Below are 24,646 nucleotides of genomic sequence, written 5' to 3'. Positions count from 1 at the left end.
GCCCTCGGAGCGTCGTCTGTCAGCGGAGGTGGAAACACACGGGAGTGTGCTTTTATTTGTTGGCGGTGGATGAGGTCGTCCGTCTGGCCTTCTCGCTGCAGACTCACTGTTGATGTGAGCAGAATAACAAGTGTGTTTTACTTCATGAGGGGAAAAAAGACGCCGGCTGTTCGTGGCACTGACTTTTAACAGCTTTAATACATGACACCGTGTGTGTGTGTGTGTGTGTGTGTGTGTGTGTGTGTGTGTGTGTGTGCGTGCGTGCGTGTGCGTGTGCGTGTGCTAGAAGCCCTCGTCATACGGTATGTAATCTAACATGTGATGTAACTGTGGGAGGACCTACGGCGTCTCAGCCTCCGTCGCTGCAGTCGTTAAAAGCTCATCTGTTTTTACTGCTCGTATTAAAAAGCTCTTCGCTCCTCCATAACTCTGCATTAACGCCGCACACTTCATCTTCATCTTCTTCATCTTCTTCTTCCGTCTCCACATCTGGCCGTAGCTTTAGGTTACATCTGGCCCGGCGCAGGTAATCGGTTGCGTTCGACGTGGCGCGTTAGAAGCGTAATTGGCCGGTAAATTTGATTGGCAGTTGTACCTGCCAGCTGCGCCGATGATCATTGGTCGTGAAGACGGCGGGACGGTGATGAGTGTTGTGACTGCAGCCGGCGCGTTTCAGGTGTTCAGACGTGTTCAGACGAGACGACGCGTATCATCAGAATCAGAATCAGAATCAAAATCAGAATCAGAATCAGAATCAAAATCAGAATCAGAATCAGAATCAGTGCAGAGAAACACATCCAGGACATCAGATTAGTAGTTGGTGAACCACTTTTGGATGCTTTGTACTTTTGCATTCAAGGTACACGACACAGGAAGTGACCATATTTGGACGAACTCCTCTCCTCCTCTCTCTCCTTTCCCCTCCCCTCCCCTCCTCTCTCTCCTCTCTCCTCTCTCCTATCTCCTCTCCCCTCTCTCTCCTCTCCTCTCCTCTCTCTCCTCTCCCCTCTCTCCTCTCCCCTCTCCTCTCTCTCCTCTCCCCTCTCTCCTCTCCTCTCTCTCCTCTCCCCTCTCTCTCCTCTCCCCTCTCTCCTCTCCCCTCTCTCCTCTCTCCTCTCCCCTCTCCCCTCTCTCCTCTCCCCTCTCTCCTCTCCCCTCTCTCTCCTCTCCCCTCTCTCCTCTCCCCTCTCTCCTCTCTCCTCTCCCCTCTCCCCTCTCTCCTCTCCCCTCTCCCCTCTCCCCTCTCTCCTCTCCCCTCTCTCCTCTCTCTTCTCCCCTCTCTCCTCTCCCCTCTCCCCTTTCTCCTCTCTCCTCTCTCCTCTCTCCTCTCCTCTCTCTCCTCTCCCCTCTCTCTCCTCTCCCCTCTCTCCTCTCTCCTCTCCCCTCTCCCCTCTCCCCTCTCTCCTTTCTCCTCTCTCCTCTCCCATTCCCGGAACATCAGCCACAATAATGGATTCAGAACCTTTCTGATGTTATCTGCTGTCAGACGCCTCATTTCAAACATCTCGCCACCAAAAACAACAACAACAACCACCGTGATGGTGTCGATCTGTCGAGGCAAACAGGGCAGCTTTTAACGGATCCATTTTCAACTTCAAAATATCTTTCTAGGAAATAATTATTTCATTATTCCGAAATATCAAATCAAAAATATTTAATTCATATTCTCATCAAACAATGAATGTGAATTCTCAGGATTGATAAGCTGGCAGCAGACTTAATGCGCCTTAATGCATCTTAAGTGCATGTATTGATCTATTTATGTGTTCGTACAGCGCAATTAGCGACGTAAAAAAGAAAAGCAACAAAGTACGTCGTCAGCTTTCAGACCTGCTGAGTTTTTTGTTGTTGTTGTTGTTGTTTTGCACGGTGTGACCGCCATCGAGGACGAAACACAATCGGTGGATTTGGACCTGCTTCAGTCATGGTTAGAATAAAAAGCCGGCGGTGGGGACGACATTTACACCTCATGTTAAACACTCATTGGTCCACTGTCCCCTCCCGTCCACCCTGTATTGACTCTGTGTCTCCGTCGTGTCTAACCTGTTGACCTGCTCTCCTTCAGCATCCGAGGCAGCCTGCGACAGCCGGGAAACCCCATTGGCTGATTGAGGTAACTGCTGCATGACATCACCAGCTTTGGCCATTGTGCTGTATAACGGGAGGAGGTGGGGGGGGTAGGTGGGAGGGGGGGGGGGGGGGAGTCATCAAACGCAAATGAGATCCTTTGGGTGGCTGCACAAATAGACTGGCAGTCGTTTAGGCGATCCATTGCTCTGCCAATGGTGTGTAAAAACAACAACAACACTTTGTTGGGTTTTTTCTCTGCAGCTTCAGTTCTCATTGTGTCTCTTGTTGCTTCTCTTCATCTCTTTGTTTCCTCCCTTTTCTCTCCCACACACTTAAGACACACTTTTAAGACCTAAATCCCCCCCCTCCTCCTCCCCCCTCCCCTCCCTGCACCTGGCTCCTACAATGGAAGCTGATCAAAGGCATCCGTCTTTACATGCCTGCTCTGATAGTCCCCATAATGGGCCCATAACGTTGAACATTCAGCTCCATTGTTTACGCCATTAGTCACGGAGGCTTATGGAAAATTACTGCGATGCTATATTGAAAAGCCATCAGCGGCAGCGGCGGTAATGCTGCAGCAACAGCATGCCAAGATGCTATCTGTCACACGTTTCCTCTCCTGCCTGCACGACGGAGCCGTTATGAAACAGTAATGTGTTGATGATGAAGGATTTGTGGACCGTGTGATGAAGCGTTCGCAGCGGTGACACAGCAGGCGTGATGCTCCGGTAATGTTTGACATCAGCTGTCTGTAGGTGCGGCGCCGTCGCGTCGGATCGTCGCAGTAGGTGTTTAATTTTTACTGCAGACCTCAGAGCTGTTGCATTAATACGACATAATCATTTCATTTACAGCTCGACGAGGTCGGGGTGGGAACTCTATTAGCTTAAGTTTGCAAAACACAATATCATCAGGGCTCGACGCGTCGAAGCTATTGTGCAAAACATCAATGTGGCATTATGGGAAAATAAGTAATATGAAGAAATGTGTCAGTTTATGTGATCGTAATGACAAATTACTTAATTTAGGTACAATATCTCACAACAAAATGATGATTTTAGGATTATTTGTCATATTTCATGTCAACATCTTTGCTGAAGAACATTTTGTCGACTGTAGAAGTGTTAAGAGGATTTTTCGAGCTTCCATGATCTGCAACGATATTTCCAACTCGAGCAATGCAAAACATTTTCCATCAGGTGGCAGTTTATTGGTTCAGAACAAAGACAAGTCCTCTTATTTAACGTGTAAAAGTTTGGTACCCATTAACACTGATTTCTTTAAATTCAACTTCTATATTAAGACAAAAGTATAAAAAGCAAATAATTACTGGAATCAAGTTAGTTCAGTTTTTTTGTTATTTATTGGTAAAGCGCTTTTCAAGATACTCAAAGACACTTAACAGGTTAAAATGATCAAAACAACACAATAAAAGTATAAATCACACAACAAGCACATTCAAATCTGCTCAAAACAGTAAAAACAATAAGTTAAAAAAAACAAGTTTTACTTTTATTCACCTCTGACCTGCAACATTCATTCATTCAATCATTTAACAACATGAAATGAAATAAAAATCACAAATTAGTTGGATTTTACCAGCTGCTGCATCTTTTTACAGTTAAATACAATTTACTGATCATTTTGAAGTATTTAGAGTAAAATACAGGAGTTTTATAAGTTATGGAGAATCTACGACTACAATCCTCACAGCAGCTTTGTGTGTTTTTAAGCAGTAATGTAACATGAAATCATTACCGGAGTTACATAACTTGGTATCATTATTAGCTCAACGTTGCGGCTGCAGTGATTAATGGCTGCGGCTCCGCGGCGCCGCGCTCGATGGCCGTTTCTGTGTTCGGCGGTGACACGGACGAGTCAATCAGAGAGGGCCGCTCTGCCGCGGAGCAGGACTCTCCTGGCTTAATTAAAGTGATGTTTAAAGCTGCCACCTGGCCCGTGCACACACACACACACACACACACACACACACACACACACACACACACACACACACACACAGCACGTTGCATATACGCATAGCATAAAAGCTACGTCGACTCTGCAGATTGTAAACTCTAAAACGCACATATGGCACGCCGCCGCACATAAGTGCACTCGCACACGTACGTGGAGCGACGGGGAGCAGCTGCTGCTGTAATTGTTGGAGGTTGGATGAGGTTATAAATGGTTTCTGGTGGCTGAGAGAGGGAGAGAGAGAACGAAGGCAGCTGATTGGTTCTGGACAGTGTGTGTGTGTGTGTGTGTGTGTGTGTGTGTGTGCGCGCTGCAGAGCCTCATCATATACAGATGACATTTCTGCGGTTTGTGTGCTCACGTTGTTTTGGTTTGTTTCTACTGACACATTCCTCATATCCACCTACACACACACACACACACACACACACACACACACATGCACACACACACACACACACGCGCGCACACACACACACACACACACACACACACCTGCCTGCCTGCCTTCCTCTCTGCCTTCACGCTGCGCCAGTCGATCACACAGGTATTTGATATTCATGGTCTATCAGCATGGAGCTACAGCGAGGCGCATCAGGAAGAGTGAGAGGAAGAGGAGCTCTGAATAGGAGGAGGAGGAGGATGAGGAGGAGAGATGAAGATGATGAGAGGAGAGAGAGAGAGAGAGAGAGAGAGAGAGAGAGCATCCAGATTTATTTTTTTCTTCATGGGCACAAAGGCTCCTGAAGTGGGCAGGTGTGGTTGGTCTCCTCGAAGGTGAGGTGGCGGCTGCAGAGATGGAACAGAGAGAGTCGCAGAGATGGATTGTGCTTCAGCGGGCAGCCAACAATGGTCTCCACGCCTGGCTTCTCTCCACCAATTACACCCTTCACTGCCTCCTTTTCACCCATCTCCCTCCCTCCTCCCTCCCTTCTCTCCCCCTCCCCGCTCCGAGCGACTTTTTTTTTTTTTTTTTTTTTTTCAACATGCCGTCAAATCGACAGGTTCGTACGGCCGGAGTTGGAGCTCGCCACCCAAAAACCTGCTAATCAATTCAGGCACTGCAGCGGAGAGAAGGAGAGTCAGTGTAGAGAGGAGGAGGAGGAGGGAGGAGAGAAGGGCGGGTTTGATTTCATCGTAATGCTGAAATTACGGTGGAATACTTTGAGGGTGTGAGGCGGCCGTCAGGAAGGAACAGCAGCAAAAGAAAAGGGGGTAAAGATACGAGGGAGTTTAAATAAAGATGAAAACTAAACCTGGTAAATGTGAAAGCAAAGTGCATCCAGGTTGTTTCTGCAGTTAAAACGACAGGAAAAGCAACTCAAAGTATACAAACCAACATCTGGACAGGAGGTGGAAACACGAGCCTGCTGAGTTAAACTTCACTGTGATCACATTATTCAGCTGCACACATTCACACATGTTCCTACTTTGTTGTTGGGACACCTGAAGAAGCAAAAATATAAATAAATACATTTTGGATGCCACCTGTTAACCATGCAAACGGTAAACGTCACTGCAGGTTTCGGGTTTTCCCCCCAAAAAAAGCATCTTTTCTGCACGAAGATGAAGATGCATGTGCTCTTAAGAGACGGAGACGGAGAGACGGCTGAACCGAGACACGAAAGAATGAAAAAAAAAAAAAAGACAGGAAGTCGAGAGCGGTATAAGAAGACAGGTGAGAGATGGAGGAAGAGATGCAGACGTTCCAGCGTCGGCCTCCTTTTGTGTTCCACGTGGATTCATCCCTTTCTGTCGGCCTTTCATTCACACTCCCGCTCGCTCGCTCTGTCATTGTCCCGCTCGTCCTTCGTCTCCAGCCCATCACTCGTCTTCCCGTCCCTCACTTCCATTCAGCTCCTCACTGAGCCCTTTTTATTTTATTTTTTCACCTCCCTCCTCCTGCCGCTGTGGTTTATTTATTCCTACCTACTCTCTTTTTTTTCCCTGTTTTCATTATCGTCGATAAGATCATTTAAAGATCTTTTAAATCATCCTTTACCAACTACATTTAAAGGTGCGGACGATTGCAGTTTCAGAAAAATACATTATCTAGAATAATTTCCGTGACAATGGCTCCTCAGGCCGTAGTTATTCGTACGGTATTAAAGGTGCTTTTGACATGGTTTTATTTCTTGTTCTCAGTTGGAGAAAAGCAGAATTACTCAATTTAAGACAACATTCAGTGTTTTTAAATGTTACGTCTCACAATTGTCCTCCGGTGTCAAATGTCTGCTTCGTCCTTACAGACCAGTTCTCTTCTATCTGGCCCACAATAATCCATAATAATCCATAATAATCCACAATAATCCACAATAATCCATAATAATCCACAATAATCCATAATAATCCACAATAATCCATAGTAATCCATAATAATCCACAATAATCCATAATAATCCACAATAATCCATAATAATCCACAATAATCCATAATACAGTCATTGCTGCTCTTTAGCTACTTCCGCTAACATTAGCTTCAGTTAACATTAAACTAACGTTATCTTAAGTAGCCAACTACTTCCCTTTCTGAACATTTTTAAACTTCCATCAAGACAGAAAAAAAGACTCAAAAACTAAACATCTAAATGTGCTGGTTCTTCAAATTGTAAATAGGAAAGAGACTGATGGTTCCGTTAGCTCGCGTTAGCTTGTGTTAGCTTGCTAATGAGTGTTGTGATGAATAAGTTTTGAGGTAATAATCTTAAACCATCAGTAACATGTTCTTAGACCATCGGTAACATGTTCTTAAACCATCGGTAACATGTTCTTAAACCATCGGTAACATGTTCTTAAACCATCGGTAACATGTTCTTAGACCATCAGTAACATGTTCTTAGACCATCAGTAACATGTTCTTAGACCATCAGTAACATGTTCTTAGACCATCGGTAACATGTTCTTAGACCATCAGTAACATGTTCTTAAACCATCGGTAACATGTTCTTAGACCATCAGTAACATGTTCTTAAACCATCGGTAACATGTTCTTAGACCATCCGTAACATGTTCTTAGACCATCGGTAACATGTTCTTAGACCATCGGTAACATGTTCTTAGACCATCCGTAACATGTTCTTAGACCATCGGTAACATGTTCTTAGACCATCGGTAACATGTTCTTAAACCATCCGTAACATGTTCTTAGACCATCGGTAACATGTTCTTAGACCATCCGTAACATGTTCTTAGACCATCGGTAACATGTTCTTAGACCATCAGTAACATGTTCTTAGACCATCCGTAACATGTTCTTAGACCATCGGTAACATGTTCTTAGACCATCGGTAACATGTTCTTCAACCATCCGTAACATGTTCTTAGACCATCAGTAACATGTTCTTAGACCATCGGTAACATGTTCTTAGACCATCGGTAACATGTTCTTAGACCATCGGTAACATGTTCTTAAACCATCGGTAACATGTTCTTAGACCATCGATAACATGTTCTTAAACCATCGGTAACATGTTCTTAGACCATCGGTAACATGTTCTTAGACCATCGGTAACATGTTCTTAGACCATCGGTAACATGTTCTTAGACCATCGGTAACATGTTCTTAAACCATCGGTAACATGTTCTTAGACCATCGGTAACATGTTCTTAGACCATCGGTAACATGTTCTTAAACCATCGGTAACATGTTCTTAAACCATCGGTAACATGTTCTTAGACCATCGGTAACATGTTCTTAAACCATCAGTAACATGTTCTTAAACCATCGGTAACATGTTCTTAGACCATCAGTAACATGTTCTTAAACCATCGGTAACATGTTCTTAAACCATCGGTAACATGTTCTTAGACCATCGGTAACATGTTCTTAAACCATCAGTAACATGTTCTTAAACCATCGGTAACATGTTCTTAAACCATCAGTAACATGTTCTTAGACCATCGGTAACATGTTCTTAAACCATCAGTAACATGTTCTTAAACCATCGGTAACATGTTCTTAGACCATCAGTAACATGTTCTTAAACCATCAGTAACATGTTCTTAGACCATCGGTAACATGTTCTTAGACCATCGGTAACATGTTCTTAGACCATCGGTAACATGTTCTTAGACCATCAGTAACATGTTCTTAAACCATCGGTAACATGTTCTTAAACCATCAGTAACATGTTCTTAAACCATCGGTAACATGTTCTTAAACCATCAGTAACATGTTCTTAGACCATCAGTAACATGTTCTTAAACCATCAGTAACATGTTCTTAGACCATCAGTAACATGTTCTTAGACCATCGGTAACATGTTCTTAGACCATCAGTAACATGTTCTTAAACCATCGGTAACATGTTCTTAAACCATCGGTAACATGTTCTTAAACCATCGGTAACATGTTCTTAAACCATCGGTAACATGTTCTTAAACCATCCGTAACATGTTCTTAGACCATCAGTAACATGTTCTTAAACCATCAGTAACATGTTCTTAGACCATCAGTAACATGTTCTTAGACCATCAGTAACATGTTCTTAGACCATCGGTAACATGTTCTTAGACCATCAGTAACATGTTCTTAGACCATCGGTAACATGTTCTTAGACCATCGGTAACATGTTCTTGGAAGGTTATCTGGAAGTTCTTGTCCTTCTTTGTTTCCTGTCTAATTGCGTCATGCTTAAAGAAAACCTGAGAAGCTAACCGCTAACTACTACGAGCTTGTGTTTGCTGAATGTCTCGTTAGCTTCACAAGGTTTCTGAGACGTCTGTCTGTAACTGAGTCAACAGGTTCAGTTTGTTCTTCATGACATCATCAGCTTCATCTCAACCAACATCTGTCACACGTTAGAAAAATGCCCATATGACACGTGAAAATTAAATTCATTTAAAATCATGATTTAAATGCAAAATAGATGAAGTTTGACCTTTTAAATGACATCACGTCTACTGATCACTTGTATTTAGAGTTGCTCCTGTTATTCTTCTTCTTCCCACTTTGTTATTCTGACTGTTCCTGGAGGATTAAGTCGTTCTCCACCACTTTTTAATTAGCCTTAAATTGAATTGGGCTAGAAATGAAATGGACGTGACTCTCCGTAGTAATTAAATTCCTGTTGTCTTTATTATTTTTCCACCATAAGTTGTGCCAGACATCAAATTGGTTTTTGTTTTATTGTCATTTCGTCTCATTTATTCCAGGTAGCCTCCTTTTGTCTTTCTGAAACACCCCGACGGTGCTCTTCATCCTTTATCTTCCTTCCTTCCCTTCCATCCTCGTTTGGTCTCCTTCTCCTCCTCCTCCCTCCTCCCTCCTTCCCTCAGAGTAATTCCATCTCTCTCCCCGGCAAACAAAGGGAGCTAATGACATGCTGACACCGAGCCCGATGATTGAATTCATTAGGCGTGCACAATAATTTGCCGGTCGCGAGCGTGCACGCAGTCGTCTATTCAGAGGACAGCTGTCAAATAACAAGCGAGAGAGAACATCTTTTTATTGTTGAGCTGGAAGAGCAGAGTGAGAATGAATGCAGAGAAAAGAGCGAGCGAAGCACCTGTTGTGGAGGGGAAGAGAGAGAGAGCACTCAGCATGTTAATTAGGCTGCTGTGTTCCTGCAGGGCGACGGGACGTTCACCGCCTGCTCCACGCTGCTGCCGCCAGATTCAGGTGCAGAGTGCTGAAATCATTTCAACATTTTTCTCAGTGAAATGCGCTTCAGTCTGAATCCTTTTAATTTGGACATTTTATGGAAAATATTAAAAGTAGGTTTGAAATAAGTTTTGATTTTTTTTTTTTTTGGGGGGGGGGGGGGGGTTGGAGTTAAGACAAGACATGTTTTATTATAATACATATAATGTAAAACAAAAGGCATCGTTTCTATATTTGGACTGCCTGTAACATCGTGTTTTTACTGAGTTAATAGTTTCCGACTTATTTTCAGTTGAACCAACAACATTAATCGCAACTAAAATACCGTAACCAGCAGCGTGTGCTGACAGATGTCCGGTTCTGGACGTGAAACACTTCTTCTGTTGTGGACCTGCAGCTGCTTCACAGTCAAAGCCGTCCGACCGCGTTTGCTGCGATTTGGCTTTTTCTTGCAAGTACAAGACCAGAAGTGTTTTAGTTCGCCAAGATGCTGGCTGTGAAGAAGATTCATGTTACAGTGCAGGAAAGACTGCAGCATTAATGCTTTCTTTCTTATGTCATCTCTCGCTGGTGAAACCAGCTGCAATCTCTTTTCTAACGATGGGAGCTGCAAGAAATTCAGAAGCCTTGATGAAAAAAGTAGCTTCAGGCTGCACGCCACTTATAAACACAAAGTATTGGACCACAAATCTGTTTATTAATCACTTTGGATCTTTACAATTTGAATCCTCCTCTCACACGTTTGACTGCCAACATTGGATTCACCAGCACTTAGTTTTTCAAAACTAAAAACAACATCCCGGTTCTCATAAAATCCCCGTTTTGATTCACGACCTCCGACTACACAGTTCAGTGTTAAGAAATGAGAGTCTCGTCTGTTTAACACTAATAAATCTGAAGTAGTTAACGAGCTTTGCACTCTGATTTATCTGTCTGCTGTCGGCTCAGCTGCAATTTACACGCGAGTACTTTCATTACCCTCAAGTGGCCCAATGGATGTCCCTTTAACTTCTGTCCTTTGGGTAACGGTGGAGGCACGAGGGGTTCTTGTGTTGCTGCTTCAGGCTGGAAGAAATGCACGAATGATTTCTGCTTTCTATAAACATTTAAATGCGACTCCAGAATCTAAAGTCCGTGTCTCCGTCTTCGCTGCTCCTCTCACAGAAGACGGAGGAGGACGACTTGGTCCTGACGCCGGACGGGACCAGAGAGTTCCTGACCTTCGAGATCCCCCTCAGCGACTCGGGTTCGGCGGGTTTGGGTGTCAGCGTCAAAGGCAACCGGTCCAAGGAGAACCACGCCGACCTCGGCATCTTCGTCAAATCCATCATCAACGGAGGAGCAGCCTGCAAGGTACGCACATATTCTCCGTCTAAAGAGTGTTTGTGAGCTGCAGTTGATCCTGATATGAGGAATCAGTTTTTTATCTGATCCTTTAAATTCCAATTAAATGAAAATATCTTGATGCATTTTGCTATTTGACACTTAAATCAAAATGTCTGCGCTTTAAAAAGCAACGTACCACCAGCTGAAAGTCATGTTTTGTGGTTTAACCTCCTAACAGGGGAAACAAAACCACTTCTCTGTTTCTCCGCAAGAAAATCTATAAGCACAAAGTACTGTGTGTGTGTGTGTGTGTGTGTGTGTGTGTGTGTGTGTGTGTGTGTGTGTGTGTGTGTGTGTGTGTGTGTGTGTGTGTGTGTGTGTGTGTGTGTGTGTGTGTGTGTGTGTGTGTTTGTGTTTTCTTGTTGTCTGTCGAGTTGTAGTCAATTTCCAACATTCCTTCAACTTGATTGGTTCCCATACAAACACGCTTGTGTTGACAGCACGTAATAATGGACTTAAAAGTACTCCTTTCTGTGCGAGACATCGGATCATGACTGGAAACAGGATCCACTCTCTCTGAGGCTGTCAGTGTGAATACATCACGGTTATTGTTATGTTGTGTGTCCCGTAAAGGACGGGCGGCTGCGGGTAAACGACCAGCTGATTGCCGTCAACGGAGAGTCGCTGTTGGGCAAAACCAACCAGGACGCCATGGAGACGCTGCGCAAGTCCATGTCAACGGAGGGCAACAAGCGCGGGATGATCCAGCTCATCGTGGCCAGACGAGTCGGCAAGAGAACCGAGGTGAAGGAGCGAGGACACGCTGGAGTTATGCAGGGACGTGGACATGTTTCAGGGTTTTAATATTCACTCATTATCAAGGTGAAAGTCAAAGTTTAGCCTAATTCATACACTTTTCATACTAGTTTAACTATATTTAGTCATCAGCTCATGAAAACAAGCAGTAAAGAATATTAAGAACACAATAATTATAAAATCGGCATCTCGCTACGAACACTTTTATATAAAGTTGTAAACGTCCGTTACTTTTAAGAAAGCTGTTAGACCTGCGAAACTATGAAAATAAAAACGGGATTTTTGCCTCAATCAAACTACTCATCCCTTGAACACACCTGCACGCTGCAGCATATCAGTTGTGACTGAAAATAATGAAGTCATCTTCTGTCCGGCGGGATGTTTCCAGCTCTTTAACGACTAAACGAACTGTATGTTTGAATTCTTGTTGCAGCACGTGAACAGAATGGTTCGTTCTTTTATTCACTCTGGCTGAGCACACGTGACCCTCTGCAGCAGCAGCCGCCTGCTTCACACGCAGGTTTCACACGTTCACACCTCGGAGCTGCACATTTACAGCTGCTGTTGACCTCTGACCTCTGACCTCTGAGCAGCTCCAGTGGGAGAACTGGGGGGTGAACACGCTGCACGAGGACGTCAACAGTAGTTATTGAGTAAAGGGAGACGGCGTTCACTCAGTTAGCACTCGGCTTTTTATTCACCAGCTCTTCTGGGATTTTTTTTTTCAGTCTTTTCATTTCACATGTGACAAGTTGAACTTAAGTTGAACTTAAGTTGAACTTAAGTTGACCAAATATTCAGATCGAATCGGTTTTAGTTGTTGCTTCAATGTGTTGAATTCATATCTGAAAAAAGCCTCCGGCTCCATAGACTCCCATTCAACTTCTCTCATCAAATCCAAAGTGAATAAAATGTGTCCATCAGTTATCTCGGTGTTGTTAGCTAAAGTCACTCCTTCTTATTAGTTTTCTGGAGGTCCATCTGAAAATAATCCCTCATTCATTAGAAAAGAAGATTCAAGAAGACCTGTTTTTGGGGGCGTGTCTGTTTGATTGACAGGCCTGTGGTGCAGTCAGGTTACAGCTATCGGTGGGCGGGACGTAGTATCGTCAGGTTTCCAATCAGATCGGTCAGATCCACCGCTGGCTCCTCCCCCAGCTCGTCCAAATATGGTCACTTCCTGCTCTGAACTAGCAAGTGCTGATGAGCATCAGTTAGTTCTTTAATGAAATAAAAGTAAGTAGTGAGTCGCAGTAGTTTAGCACCACATACCCCCCCACCACCACCACCACCCACCCACCCTCACCCCCACCCTCGCTCGAGGCAGGTGGAGGAAGAAAAAAAAAAAAAAACATGTCTGTGAACCGCGCTACACATTTTTTTCCTCACCTCAACGTCATGTTTTTACACTCTCTGTACACCTCGGCCTGTCGCTGGCATGAAAGCTGAGGCTGAACCTGCGCCGCGTGTCTGTGAGCAGGCGTGCACGGCGGCGTGCACGTGAAACGCCTCTGGCACTGCCTGGCTTCCCCTGCTCTCCTTTTCCAACCCGGTGTGTCAAAGTTTTGATTTCCCCTCGGTCCGTCTGGTAATTGAAAGCAGAGGCTAAGCCTGGAGGTGTGTTGTGTGTGTGTTGTGTGTTGTGTGTTGTGTGTGTGTGTGTGAGGTGTGTGTGTGTGTGTTGTGTGTTGTGTGTGTGTGTGTGTGAGGTGTGTGTGTGAGGTGTGTGTGTGTGTGTGTGTGTGTGTGTGTGAGAGTGTGTGTGTGTGTGTGTGTGTGTGATAAACGTGTGTATGTCTTTGTGTCGGCTTGGTGTATGTGTATATGTGCAGTGAAGTGTGTAGTTTTGTACATCCAGCTTATGCATGTATGCATTTATTTTCAAGGATATTTCTGTGTGTGTGTGTGTGTGTGTGTGTGTGTGTGTGTGTTTGTTTGTGTGTGTTTGTGTGTGTGTGTGTGTGTGTGTGTGTGTGTGTGTGTGTGTGTGTGTGTGTGTGTGTGTGTGTGTAGACGTGTCAAGGCAGTGAGACTTCACAGAGAAGTGTGGTGGATGAATAAAAGTGGAGCACTGGGAGTCTCGTCCGTCTTTGCTTGCCGTGCAGCGCTGCCGGCCGGCCGCAGGCTGTCCAAGTCGGGCTATTTATAAGGAATAGTGTCTGTGAGTCTGAAAACAAGAAGAGGAAAACAACAATTTAACCCGCTGGTACTCGGAGAGGCAGCTCTGAGCCAGTTTAGAAAGTCCCTGCAGGCTCGGTATGGATTGTTAATACGCCACAAACCAGCTGTCAATCAATTCAAATCTAATAATACCTCATTACTATACGATGACATGCGCTGACACGTGGGATCAAATAATCCTGTATTTACTTCCCTCCCCATGCCTCCATCCCTCCATCTCAAATCAATCTCAAATGTTTGCATATATCCCCCCCTCCCCCCGGGCCCTAACCGCTTAAGTTTTCTTTCCTCCATATCGCCATAGAAACGGGGCTTTAACCCGGGAGCGGCCGACTTCCACGTCGCCGCCGGCACCCCGATGGGATCGAGACCTTCACGGAGCTCAATTATCAGCCTGAATATGCAAATGAGCTGCGGCGTGATGTGTCGACGCCCCCCTCAGCTGTTACCCGGGCGTTCTCACCCCGCCACCCCCGTCGGCCGATTCATTAACTATCTCATTTAAAGTCAAAAGCAGCCGCGTGCCAGCGGTCGCAGCGAACCGTATGGCCACCACGGAAATGAGGTCGTTTCCGTGGTGGATTTATTGTGAAGTTTTCTATCGGTTTCTCTGAGCTGGTTCTCAAGTCTTAGTCAAAATTATTTTCCAATAAATTGCTTCATTTCTTGTTCAGCTGTCGGACGGGAAAGGCGTCGTGGCAACGTACAGAAATAAGTAGAAGCTGTGATTTCGTCTCCATCCCATGTCAGGTCCTTTATTTGAACCCGCAGATAGATTTGTTTTGCAGTGAAACAGACGGCAGCCATCTTGAAAAACATTTAAAAACAGTACTGACAATATTCAAGCACAAGAAGTGACAAATAAATAACAATAAAAGACAACGATAAATAACCACTGGAATAAAAAGGTACAATAAATACTAAAACCCTAAAAAATAAATAGAACTTCCACATATACTTAGTAAGATAGACTTTATTGATCCCGCAAGGGGAAATCATTTCACTACAGCAGCATGGATTAGACATAATGAATAATAAATAAATATAAATAAAGGGAGTAAAAATATAAGATATAAAAATGTGCAGCATTACAAATAAAATCAAACATCAGAGCCTGTTGAATCTATTTTCAATGATGTAGGACAGATTTGGCGAAGTACGGTGAATTATTGTAAAGTCTTATTCCAGTAAATATATATACATATATATATATATATATGTATGTATATTTTAGGAGTAGTTTCGTGCCTTGCTCAAGGGCAGCAGTGATGACAAGAAGTTATTATACTTCAAATACTACCATGCTTCAGTATTTCTAGTTTCTGCTACTGTTGTTTTCACGACATTTCATTGCTGTATTATTATTTTTTTTAAATAACATTTTTATTACGATTTTACATTTAAAACACAAGTTAATGTTCTGAGCTACCATAAATAAATGTTCTAAAAAAAAAACAATAAAAACCAGTTTTCCTTGTATAAAGATGTAAAAGCTGTCGGAGCAGTTTCATTTAGATCAGAAAGCTAATTTGTGCTAAACTATTTATTCTCGAGGTTTGAACGCGTCTTTCTGGTCAACATCCAATAACTTGTTTGTTTACTTCAAAATCCATTCAGCAGTGTTTTGTTTTTTTAGTTTTTCTCAGCTCTTCAACCGTTCGGTGAGCTGAAGGGATCATTGGACGACGACCTTCTGCCAGAATCGAACCGCGGCGCGGCTCGTTACCGCCGATGGACCGCGGCCGTTTGGCTCCGGCATCGAGCGGCGGGCGGTGGCGTCGGTGCTCGTTACGCAACGCCACCTACCGCGGTTATCTTTATGGCAAAAGGCCGTCATCACCTTCAGCTTCTGATCGATACACTCACCGATCCAGTGGACACACACACACACACACACACACACACACACACACATTATGGTCTATTTGTCCAGCAAACAAGAGAGAGAGTGTCATCAGCGGGGTCCGGTGGGAAATGTCGAGATGCTAGGAAGCTAACGTCCCCCCCCCCCCGTAGGGAGTTACCAGCTCGCTAACAGCCTGTGGTTTAACAGCACTATTGGAAATCCATGCTCATTCACCCTGCTCCTCATACCGGTAGCATTAGCGTTGGATTACACACGTGTCCGTCCATTTAGCCAGCGTGCCTTGTGTTTAGCACGAGCAGGACTCCAGCTGCGTGTAGAAGATCGAGTGAACACGGGAACTTTAATTTCTCCTCCCTTTTTTCCGATCAGGAGGCTCCGGGCAGCCCGCTGGGACCCCAGCAGACCCTGAACGCCTCGCTGGACGACCACGAGCGTAGAATCTCCCACTCGCTGTACGGTGGCCTGGAGGGCCTCGATGACAACCTGATGCCGCGACAAGGGATGATGCCGCGCACCATCGGTGAGATGGACGTCTTATTTGGCTTTTTAGTTTCTTAATATATCAAAAATAGATAAATAGGGCAACAATAAAAGTGCAGGATTTACATGTTCCCTCTGTTAATGTGTGTTTGTTCCTGATTGTGTGTAATGTGCTCTCAGTTCTTGGGCAGATTCAGTCGTGTTTAACGTGTGAAAATGTCAGACAGCGAGAGACGGACGTAAAAAACGTCCCCTGGACGTAGAAAACGTCCCCTGGACGTTCTCCTGGTGTGATTTCTGTGTGCTGCTCCGCAGGCTCGTGAGTCTCTCTTGATTCCAGACGACCTTTCATTCATTACTCAAACCGTCTCCGGCCGGTCGGGAAGTGACTGTGTGTGTGTGTGTGTGTGTGTGTGTGTGTGTGTGTGTGTGTGTGTGTGTGTGTGTGTGTGTGTGTGTGTGTGTGTGTGTGCGCGAGAGATTAGCCGACATATTTGTGTCCGTATGTAAGAGCTTAGCGTGCATCTGTGCAGGACTGCATGTGTGCATCACGTGAGTGATTGATGGATGTGTGGTGGAGTTCCTGGTTGTCAACGGGAGGCTTCTGTGCAGCAGATGGTGGAACCGCACAGCTTCGGGAAAAAAAGGAAAGACTTCAACCGTCTTCCCGCCTTTTGTTCTCTGCATTTCTCAAAAAGACCAAAATTGTCCAAAAATACTTCTTATGCCGAGTCAGCTCAAACAGAAACGCACAGAAAGAATCTTTAATTTAATAATAATAATAAACTTATTATATGATGTAGAGCACCTTTCGTACAAGAAAAGCAGCTCAAAGTGCTTCGCAGCAAGAGAATTACATGCAGTGATTCACATAAAAACAGATAGAAAGGAACGTTTAAAAATATAGAAAAGAAATTAGATGCATAAAATCTGATCAAATGCTTAAAATTTAAACCCAAATACAGTTCAGATGTATGTAAATGTGATGTAAATTCAGGAAGCAGAGGAACAGTTCACTTTCAGCTGCTCCCAACTCCGCCTCATTAATCCAGGCAACATAATGTGAACGTGTAAACTCTGCTTTCCGTTTATGCAAATTAGTTCACAGTGACAACTGTTGTGAATGTAAACAAAAACAAAAAAAGTGGGACTGGTGAGTGACAGGAAGTGTTAATAGGTGAAGCTCCGGCGTGTTGGCGGCGCTCAACCGTGCTGAACGAACAGCGAGAGCTCGTAATGAGTGAACGGGGTCGGAAATGATGTAGAGGAGGACGAAGAGGAGGGAGGTAGAGGTGGATGAAGAGGAGGGAGGTAGAGGAGGATGAAGAGGAGGGAGGTAGAGGTGGACGAAGAGGAGGGAGGTAGAGGAGGACGAAGAGGAGGGAGGTAGAGGTGGACGAAGAGGAGGGAGGTAGAGGAGGACGAAGAGGAGGGAGGTAGAGGTGGATGAAGAGGAGGGAGGTAGAGGAGGATGAAGAGGAGGGAGGTAGAGGAGGACGAAGAGGAGGGAGGTAGAGGTGGATGAAGAGGAGGGAGGTAGAGGAGGATGAAGAGGAGGGAGGTAGAGGTGGACGAAGAGGAGGGAGGTAGAGGTGGACGAAGAGGAGGGAGGTAGAGGAGGACGAAGAGGAGGGAGGTAGAGGTGGACGAAGAGGAGGGAGGTAGAGGAGGACGAAGAGGAGGGAGGTAGAGGTGGACGAAGAGGAGGGAGGTAGAGGTGGACGAAGAGGAGGGAGGTAGAGGAGGACGAAGAGGAGGGAGGTAGAGGTGGACGAAGAGGAGGGAGGTAGAGGTGGACGAAGAGGAGGGAGGTAGAGGAGGACGAAGAGGAGGGAGGTAGAGGTGGACGAAGAGGAGGGAGGTAGAGGAGGACGAAGAGGAGGGAGGTAGAGGAGGAAGAAGAGGAGGGAGGTAGAGGTGGATGAAGAGGAGGGAGGTAGAGGAGGACGAAGAGGAGGGAGGTAGAGGAGGACGAAGAGGAGGGAGGTAGAGGTGGACGAAGAGGAGGGAGGTAGAGGAGGACGAAGAGGAGGGAGGTAGAGGAGGACGAAGAGGAGGGAGGTAGAGGTGGACGAAGAGGAGGGAGGTAGAGGAGGACGAAGAGGAGGGAGGTAGAGGAGGACGAAGAGGAGGGAGGTAGAGGAGGACGAAGAGGAGGGAGGTAGAGGTGGACGAAGAGGAGGGAGGTAGAGGAGGACGAAGAGGAGGGAGGTAGAGGAGGACGAAGAGGAGGGAGGTAGAGGTGGACGAAGAGGAGGGAGGTAGAGGAGGACGAAGAGGAGGGAGGTAGAGGTGGACGAAGAGGAGGGAGGTAGAGGTGGACGAAGAGGAGGGAGGTAGAGGAGGACGAAGAGGAGGGAGGTAGAGGAGGACAAAGATAAGGGAGGTAGAGGAGGATGAAGAGGAGGGAGGTAGAGGAGGACGAAGAGGAGGGAGGTAGAGGAGGACAAAGATAAGGGAGGTAGAGGAGGATGAAGAGGAGGACGTAGAGGAGGGAGGTAGAGGAGGATGAAGAGGAGGGAGGTAGAGGAGGATGAAGAGGAGGACGTAGAGGAGGATGGTGTATGACGAAGAACTGGAAAACAATCAGTAGACTCTCACATAACGTACACAATGTTTACTACTCCAGGAAGTAGTCCGACCCTTAGCAACCACCTAGCAACAGAGAGGAGTTCTCGTCTCCTACTGAATAAATACAGAAGATAGAAACACTAAACTGATCAGCTAGCTCAGTCTGGCTGGAACAAAGATATCTGATGAACAAAGATATCTGATGAACAAAGATATCTGATGAACAAAGATATCTGATGAACTCAGATATCTGATGAACAAAGATATCTGATGAACAAAGATATCTGATGAACTCAGATATCTGATGAACAAAGATATCTGGTGAACAAAGATATCTGATGAACAAAGATATCTGATGAACTCAGATATCTGATGAACAAAGATATCTGATGAACTCAGATATCTGTTGAACAAAGATATCTGGTGAACAAAGATATCTGATGAACAAAGATATCCATGTTCTCATGTGTTTTTAACATTTTAGCTCCGTGTCATGTCTTCAAACCAAACCGGTCCAGCTAGCCTCCTCTAGGACTGTAAGTGCGTGACTATCCGTGGTGTTACGGTACGGGTGCTCGGAGCGACCAAAAAGGACTTGATTTCACCAAATGGGTCATTTAATAGAACTATAACAAGTAAAAACAACATTATACCATGAGATTATATGAGCAGTATTTAGTAAGTAATAATAACAGTGATGAAAGAGGAGAACCGTCCAGGATGACGAAGGTAAACCAGGTAGTTCGGTGTGTTTGTGAGGATGAAGTTCGTAGATGGGATTATGGGATAATGTGAGACAATACTGCTGACAAATCAAAACAGTACATCAAAGTATTTTAGTTGTAATTGATATTTGTTCTTCTGTCCTCAATCTTCCCGTGAATGAGATTAAATGTTGAGTATCCAATCATCGGCCTGAACGAGGATTATAGAAACGATCAGCTTCAGTGAGCTGACCTCGGCGGTTTCATGACATCGTCGTCTCCCCGTGAAGATGATTAAAACTCAACGTGTGCTTCTCCGTCAGATCATCAGTTCATCACGTGTCTCGTTTCCGTCTTCGCGCTCCGAATCGTCCAGTAAAACCTTCAGACGTTTATTTCACCAGAAACCTTCCCGGTCGCCCTGCGGAGCGACGTGCACTTTATAATTACTAACTATCAGACACACGAGACATTTCCCTGCTCATTAAACACATAATCAGCCCACCGGAGTGGGTTTTGGTTGTTTTTTTGGACCACCTCGGAGGAAATTTCAACCCCAATTTATCCCGTGAAATATTTTGTCTCTTCCTCCGACACGTGGTTCCTGAACCAGTTCAAATCAAGAGGACGATAAAAACCCAGAAATGTCGGCGCGGTTTGTCCTGAAGGTATCAAAGCTGTCCGGGTTGTTGTTTTATTCTCGCTGTTCTTAGTGTTGAAGTGAGATTGGAGAGGTCGAGGGAGGATTAATGCAGTATTTGACCTGTTGTTTAATTTGCTGGTGTGGACGAAGCAAAGTGGATAAAGATAAACCGGTCGACTGGTCGCTGCGTTCCTCAGTTTTATTTTTATTAGCGTACAAATATTCACTCTGAAATGTTTTTTTTTTGTTTTCACTGCTTTTGCCAAGTCTTTTGAAAATAAGATTTTGGATCTCAATGGGGCTGCACCTTGTTGAAGAGGAAATTTAACTGATTTGAAAAATAGGACTCGCTCATATAAAAGAGAAAAACGACTTGTAAAGTGAATTACTTTGCCAGATTTACCAGATTTCCATAAAAATTAAATCTAATGTTCAGAGAATATCAAAGTCCTGATCAGCAGGGATGTAAAACCACTTCATCTTTTTATCTCCCAGAGTATTAATTTATCATCGTGGTAAAGTCAGATTAAAGAAAAAGAAAAAAAAGCATTTTTCCAAACATAGAATCCATAAAAGAAGAAGAAGAAGAAGAAGAAGAGGAGGAGGAAGAAGAAGAGGAGGAAGAAGAAGAAGAGGAGGAAGAAAAAGAGGAAGAAGAAGAAGAAGAGGAGGAGGAAGAGGAAGAAGAAGAGGAAGAAAAAGAAGAAGAAGAGGAGGAGGAAGAGGAAGAAGAAGAGGAAGAAGAGCTCCCAGATGTGAATGTGCGTGAAGACGAAGCTTTGCATGCTCAGCAAACCCTCCTTCAATGAATACAAGTGTTCATGTTCATGTTCATGTTCCTGCTGGGGGGTCTTTCACAGTTGCTTGGAATAAGTCTCTCCTCTCGTCGTGAGGGTGCCACAAACCATAAATCATGCATCAGGCTTTCTTAGAAGACAACATCATTCCCATTCAGGAGGTATCAGCTCGGCTTTTCTTGGCACACACACACACACACGCACGCGCACGCACACACACACACACACACACACACACACACACACACACACACACACACACACACACACACACACACACACACACGCTCTCAGATCACTAGCTGCTTCTCTGCACTCTGAAGATGTTCGGGGATAAGAGAGCGACTTAATTATTCCTCCAGGCCGGTAGCTTTCAAGGCCCGGCCCCCCCCAGGCAATAACCTCCTTACTAATTATGCAAATAGATCGAGACAAGACCAAATGAAAAGAGGAAGAAGAAAACCTCCTCTGTGTGTGTTATTCTCACCTTCATTTTCATCTCAAAAATCTTTTCACCCCCGGTTCCCTCGTGGCGTTTTCCACATTCAAATATTCAGTAGTTCTTTACAAAAAAGCGTCTAATAATATCCTCCGCCTCTCGTTGCGGCGCGGCTCGGTCAGACTGATTTACGGCCGTCGGGAGCGATAATGTTCGTTTATCGGTGTGAGTCTCAGGTGATGTTGGAGTTGTGATGTCCGTCCACATGGCAGTGCGATTGTCGCTGGCCGCCGGCTGCCCTCGGGTGCTGGCACTAAAACAAAAGAGGCTTTTTCCTTTTCTTTTTTTTTTTGTGAGGTGACAGATTCATTGGCTTTCTACTCAGTAGCTGCCAGTTGATTGTACTGCAGTGATTCACACTGTGACATTGATGGGATTCTCAGTGTTGCACATTGGACTGCTTAGGGAAATGGGATTAAGTGGTTCCTTCAGCGCGTGTGTGTGTGTGTGTGTGTGTGTGTGTGTGTGCGTGCGTGTGCGCGTGCACGTGTGTGTGTGGGGGGGGGGGGGTCTGAGAGAGAGAGAGAGAGGAAGCCATGCAGTGTGAAGGACTCACCCAGACTCCCTAAAACTCAGTGAATAACAAACACACACAGCAGGAGGGGGGCTGAAAGGAAGACACACACACACACACACACACACACACACACACACACACACACACACACACACACTGAAACCACCAGAACGGTTGGAGTTGATACAAGGCGGGTCTGACGGTGTTCAGGGCATGCACTCGCACACTTCTGCAAAAGCAGTTCAACAGAATTACACAACCGTGCCTTCACTGCACGTATTAACCCTTTATTAACCCTTTATTAACCCTTTATTAACCGAATCCTCACTACTTTTTTGTTTGTTTGTTTGCTTCAGAATAAAAAGCTTTATTGTCATTTTACAAAATACAACCAAATTTGGACTGCTCCTTCTAAATGTGCAATTATAAAAGATAAAGAAAAATTTTAAAACAGATCCAAAAAAAAGACACATCCTAGAAATATAGCGATATAATCAATAAATACTGAGAGATAAATCAAAATATTGCCCTTCAGTGACTATTGCATGTTGTAAGAAGACGACTTTCCTTATGTCATAACTGTATGATGGTGTGGAGTTTGATCTTCATCTGCTGGATGCTTTAACAACTTTCACCCACTTCAAACCAGCAAACAACACAAAAACTACAAAAGGTTTCATGTTAATGTATATTATCACCTAAAGTTCAAAGTTGATTGGAAAAAGTGACATCTTTGAACCTTTAAAACTTTCTGGCAGTCCTTCAAGGCAAAAAAAACAAAAAAAAAACAGTCCAATACTTAAAAAGTTATTTTCCAGCAGTTTTAAACATTATTAAACCCCCAAAAAAACTTCTAGTGCAGAAATAAACTGATCATTTAGATATTGAGATATCTGAGGTTGTTTTACTAGTTTTAAAGGACCTTTGTGTTGCATTGAAACAGTTTGAGCCATATTGGCATATTATGATTCTGAAATGATGATAAGAAAGTATAAATCAGGAAATCTGGATCTTTTGAACGCAATAATTAACTCAAATTCAAGTAATCTCCGCAATATTTGCAATAATTCCTGCAAACATTTCAACACATTTTCTGAACACAACATGTCTTTAACGCAGAGGAACTCAGGAACTCAGAGGAACTCAGAAGAACTCAGAGGAACTCAGAGGAACTCAGAGGAACTCAGAAGAACTCAGAGGAACTCAGAGGAACTCAGAAGAACTCAGAAGAACTCTGGTTCACGTTCAATCATGAGTTAATCTGGGTGAAAAGTCCCTCAGTAACATCCAATTATTTAAGAAAACTAACAGCAAACAGTGACTAATGACTTTTTGATTGACCTCTACACATACAAGCACCCCCTCCCCCCACCACCACCACCATCACCACCACCCTCGCTGGCTGGATGCTGCAGCACCCGCTCGGTTACTAAACATTGGGCTCGGACCTGCAGGTCTTCGGCTTTAAGACCCCCGAAGACAAACAAAAGCTTTTATGAAGCTGGCATTCTTCTGGTGCCAATTTCAAAAATACAGATTAAAGACAAAGTCATGTGCTGCATATCAATGGGGGGTTTTAAGCCGAGCTTTTCAGCAGCACAGAGAGGGGACTATTTTATTTTCTCGGCGCGGCGCGGGGAAGTTTTTTATCTTTATTTGCGAGGGCACAGCTTGAATTAATCATAGTGTTTTGACATAGGAACACCATTGTGCCGGCTGCCAAGCTGCTCTCGGTGTAAGCTGATTAGCCCGGAGCAGTTTCACTGCTTTTAAACTTCAAAATATGTTTGTTGGTTTCCAAACTTACCCCCCTAGTTTTATTTATTTTTTTATTCTGGAAACCTGCTCGTCGGCCAGTAGAGAGGCTACTGTAGTCTCATGTTTAATACAGTAGTTGTCTGTTGTCACTAATAATTCATTCCTGAGGGTGTTGTGCAATAACGGAGCAGGTTTTTGTTTTTTCATGTTGATATTATTTTTCTCAGTTTTGCTGTTCAGCTTGAAAGAAATAAGCATCATTTAGTCTGACCACAGTCTTTGTTTTTCCATATTTTAATCCTTTCAGTCAGACCCTGAATGCATCCTAATTTGACCTCTTGCAGGTTGTATATTATATTTCCTCCAAATGGTATTAAATATAACTTTTAATCACATTTAATAGTTTTTATTCAGCAGAATAACAGAGCGGTGGGCAGTAGTTAGTATTAATCATTAAGATGCATATTTATTACATGCATGACACTAAACTGTGAGTAGAAAATTGACCTTAACATGAGTTACGGTGTATAAAACTTAGAAAATCAGGAAAACAAAATAAAGTAAAAACATACTTCATTTTCTAGATAATTTTAGTTTAAGTGAATTCCCTTTAACTGTCTTTAATGGGACAATTAAATTGCTATATTTCAAATAATTCAAATAACTTGTAACACATAAAATCCAATCATTTCTTTGCTCACCCAGATTACAACGCCGTGTTCTGGAGAGTTGAAGCTCTTCGTCTCCTGTGATTGAGTTTCACTGAATTATCCGTCAGCAGATAAAATGATTGACTTCAGACAATAATTTAATTTTGAAGAACAAACAGAAGAACA

General features: G+C 44.1%; 1 protein-coding gene across 1 annotated transcript in view; it reads left to right on the top strand.

The window, feature by feature from the left end:
• Positions 1–24,646, top strand: part of LOC138214100 (partitioning defective 3 homolog) — a 199,383-nt gene that overhangs the window by 100,662 nt on the left and 74,075 nt on the right. The window contains 4 exon segments of the mRNA XM_069175470.1: positions 2,066–2,113; positions 10,816–11,004; positions 11,611–11,781; positions 16,211–16,361. Of these exon segments, the coding sequence (XP_069031571.1) occupies positions 2,066–2,113; positions 10,816–11,004; positions 11,611–11,781; positions 16,211–16,361 (559 nt within the window).

The sequence above is a fragment of the Embiotoca jacksoni genome, unplaced genomic scaffold (genome assembly GCF_022577435.1).
Source record: "Embiotoca jacksoni isolate LCO1_2020_lvr unplaced genomic scaffold, fEmbJac1.0.p SCAF_67, whole genome shotgun sequence".
NCBI lineage: Eukaryota > Metazoa > Chordata > Actinopteri > Embiotocidae > Embiotoca > Embiotoca jacksoni.
This window is presented reverse-complemented; position numbering and strand designations above follow the sequence as displayed.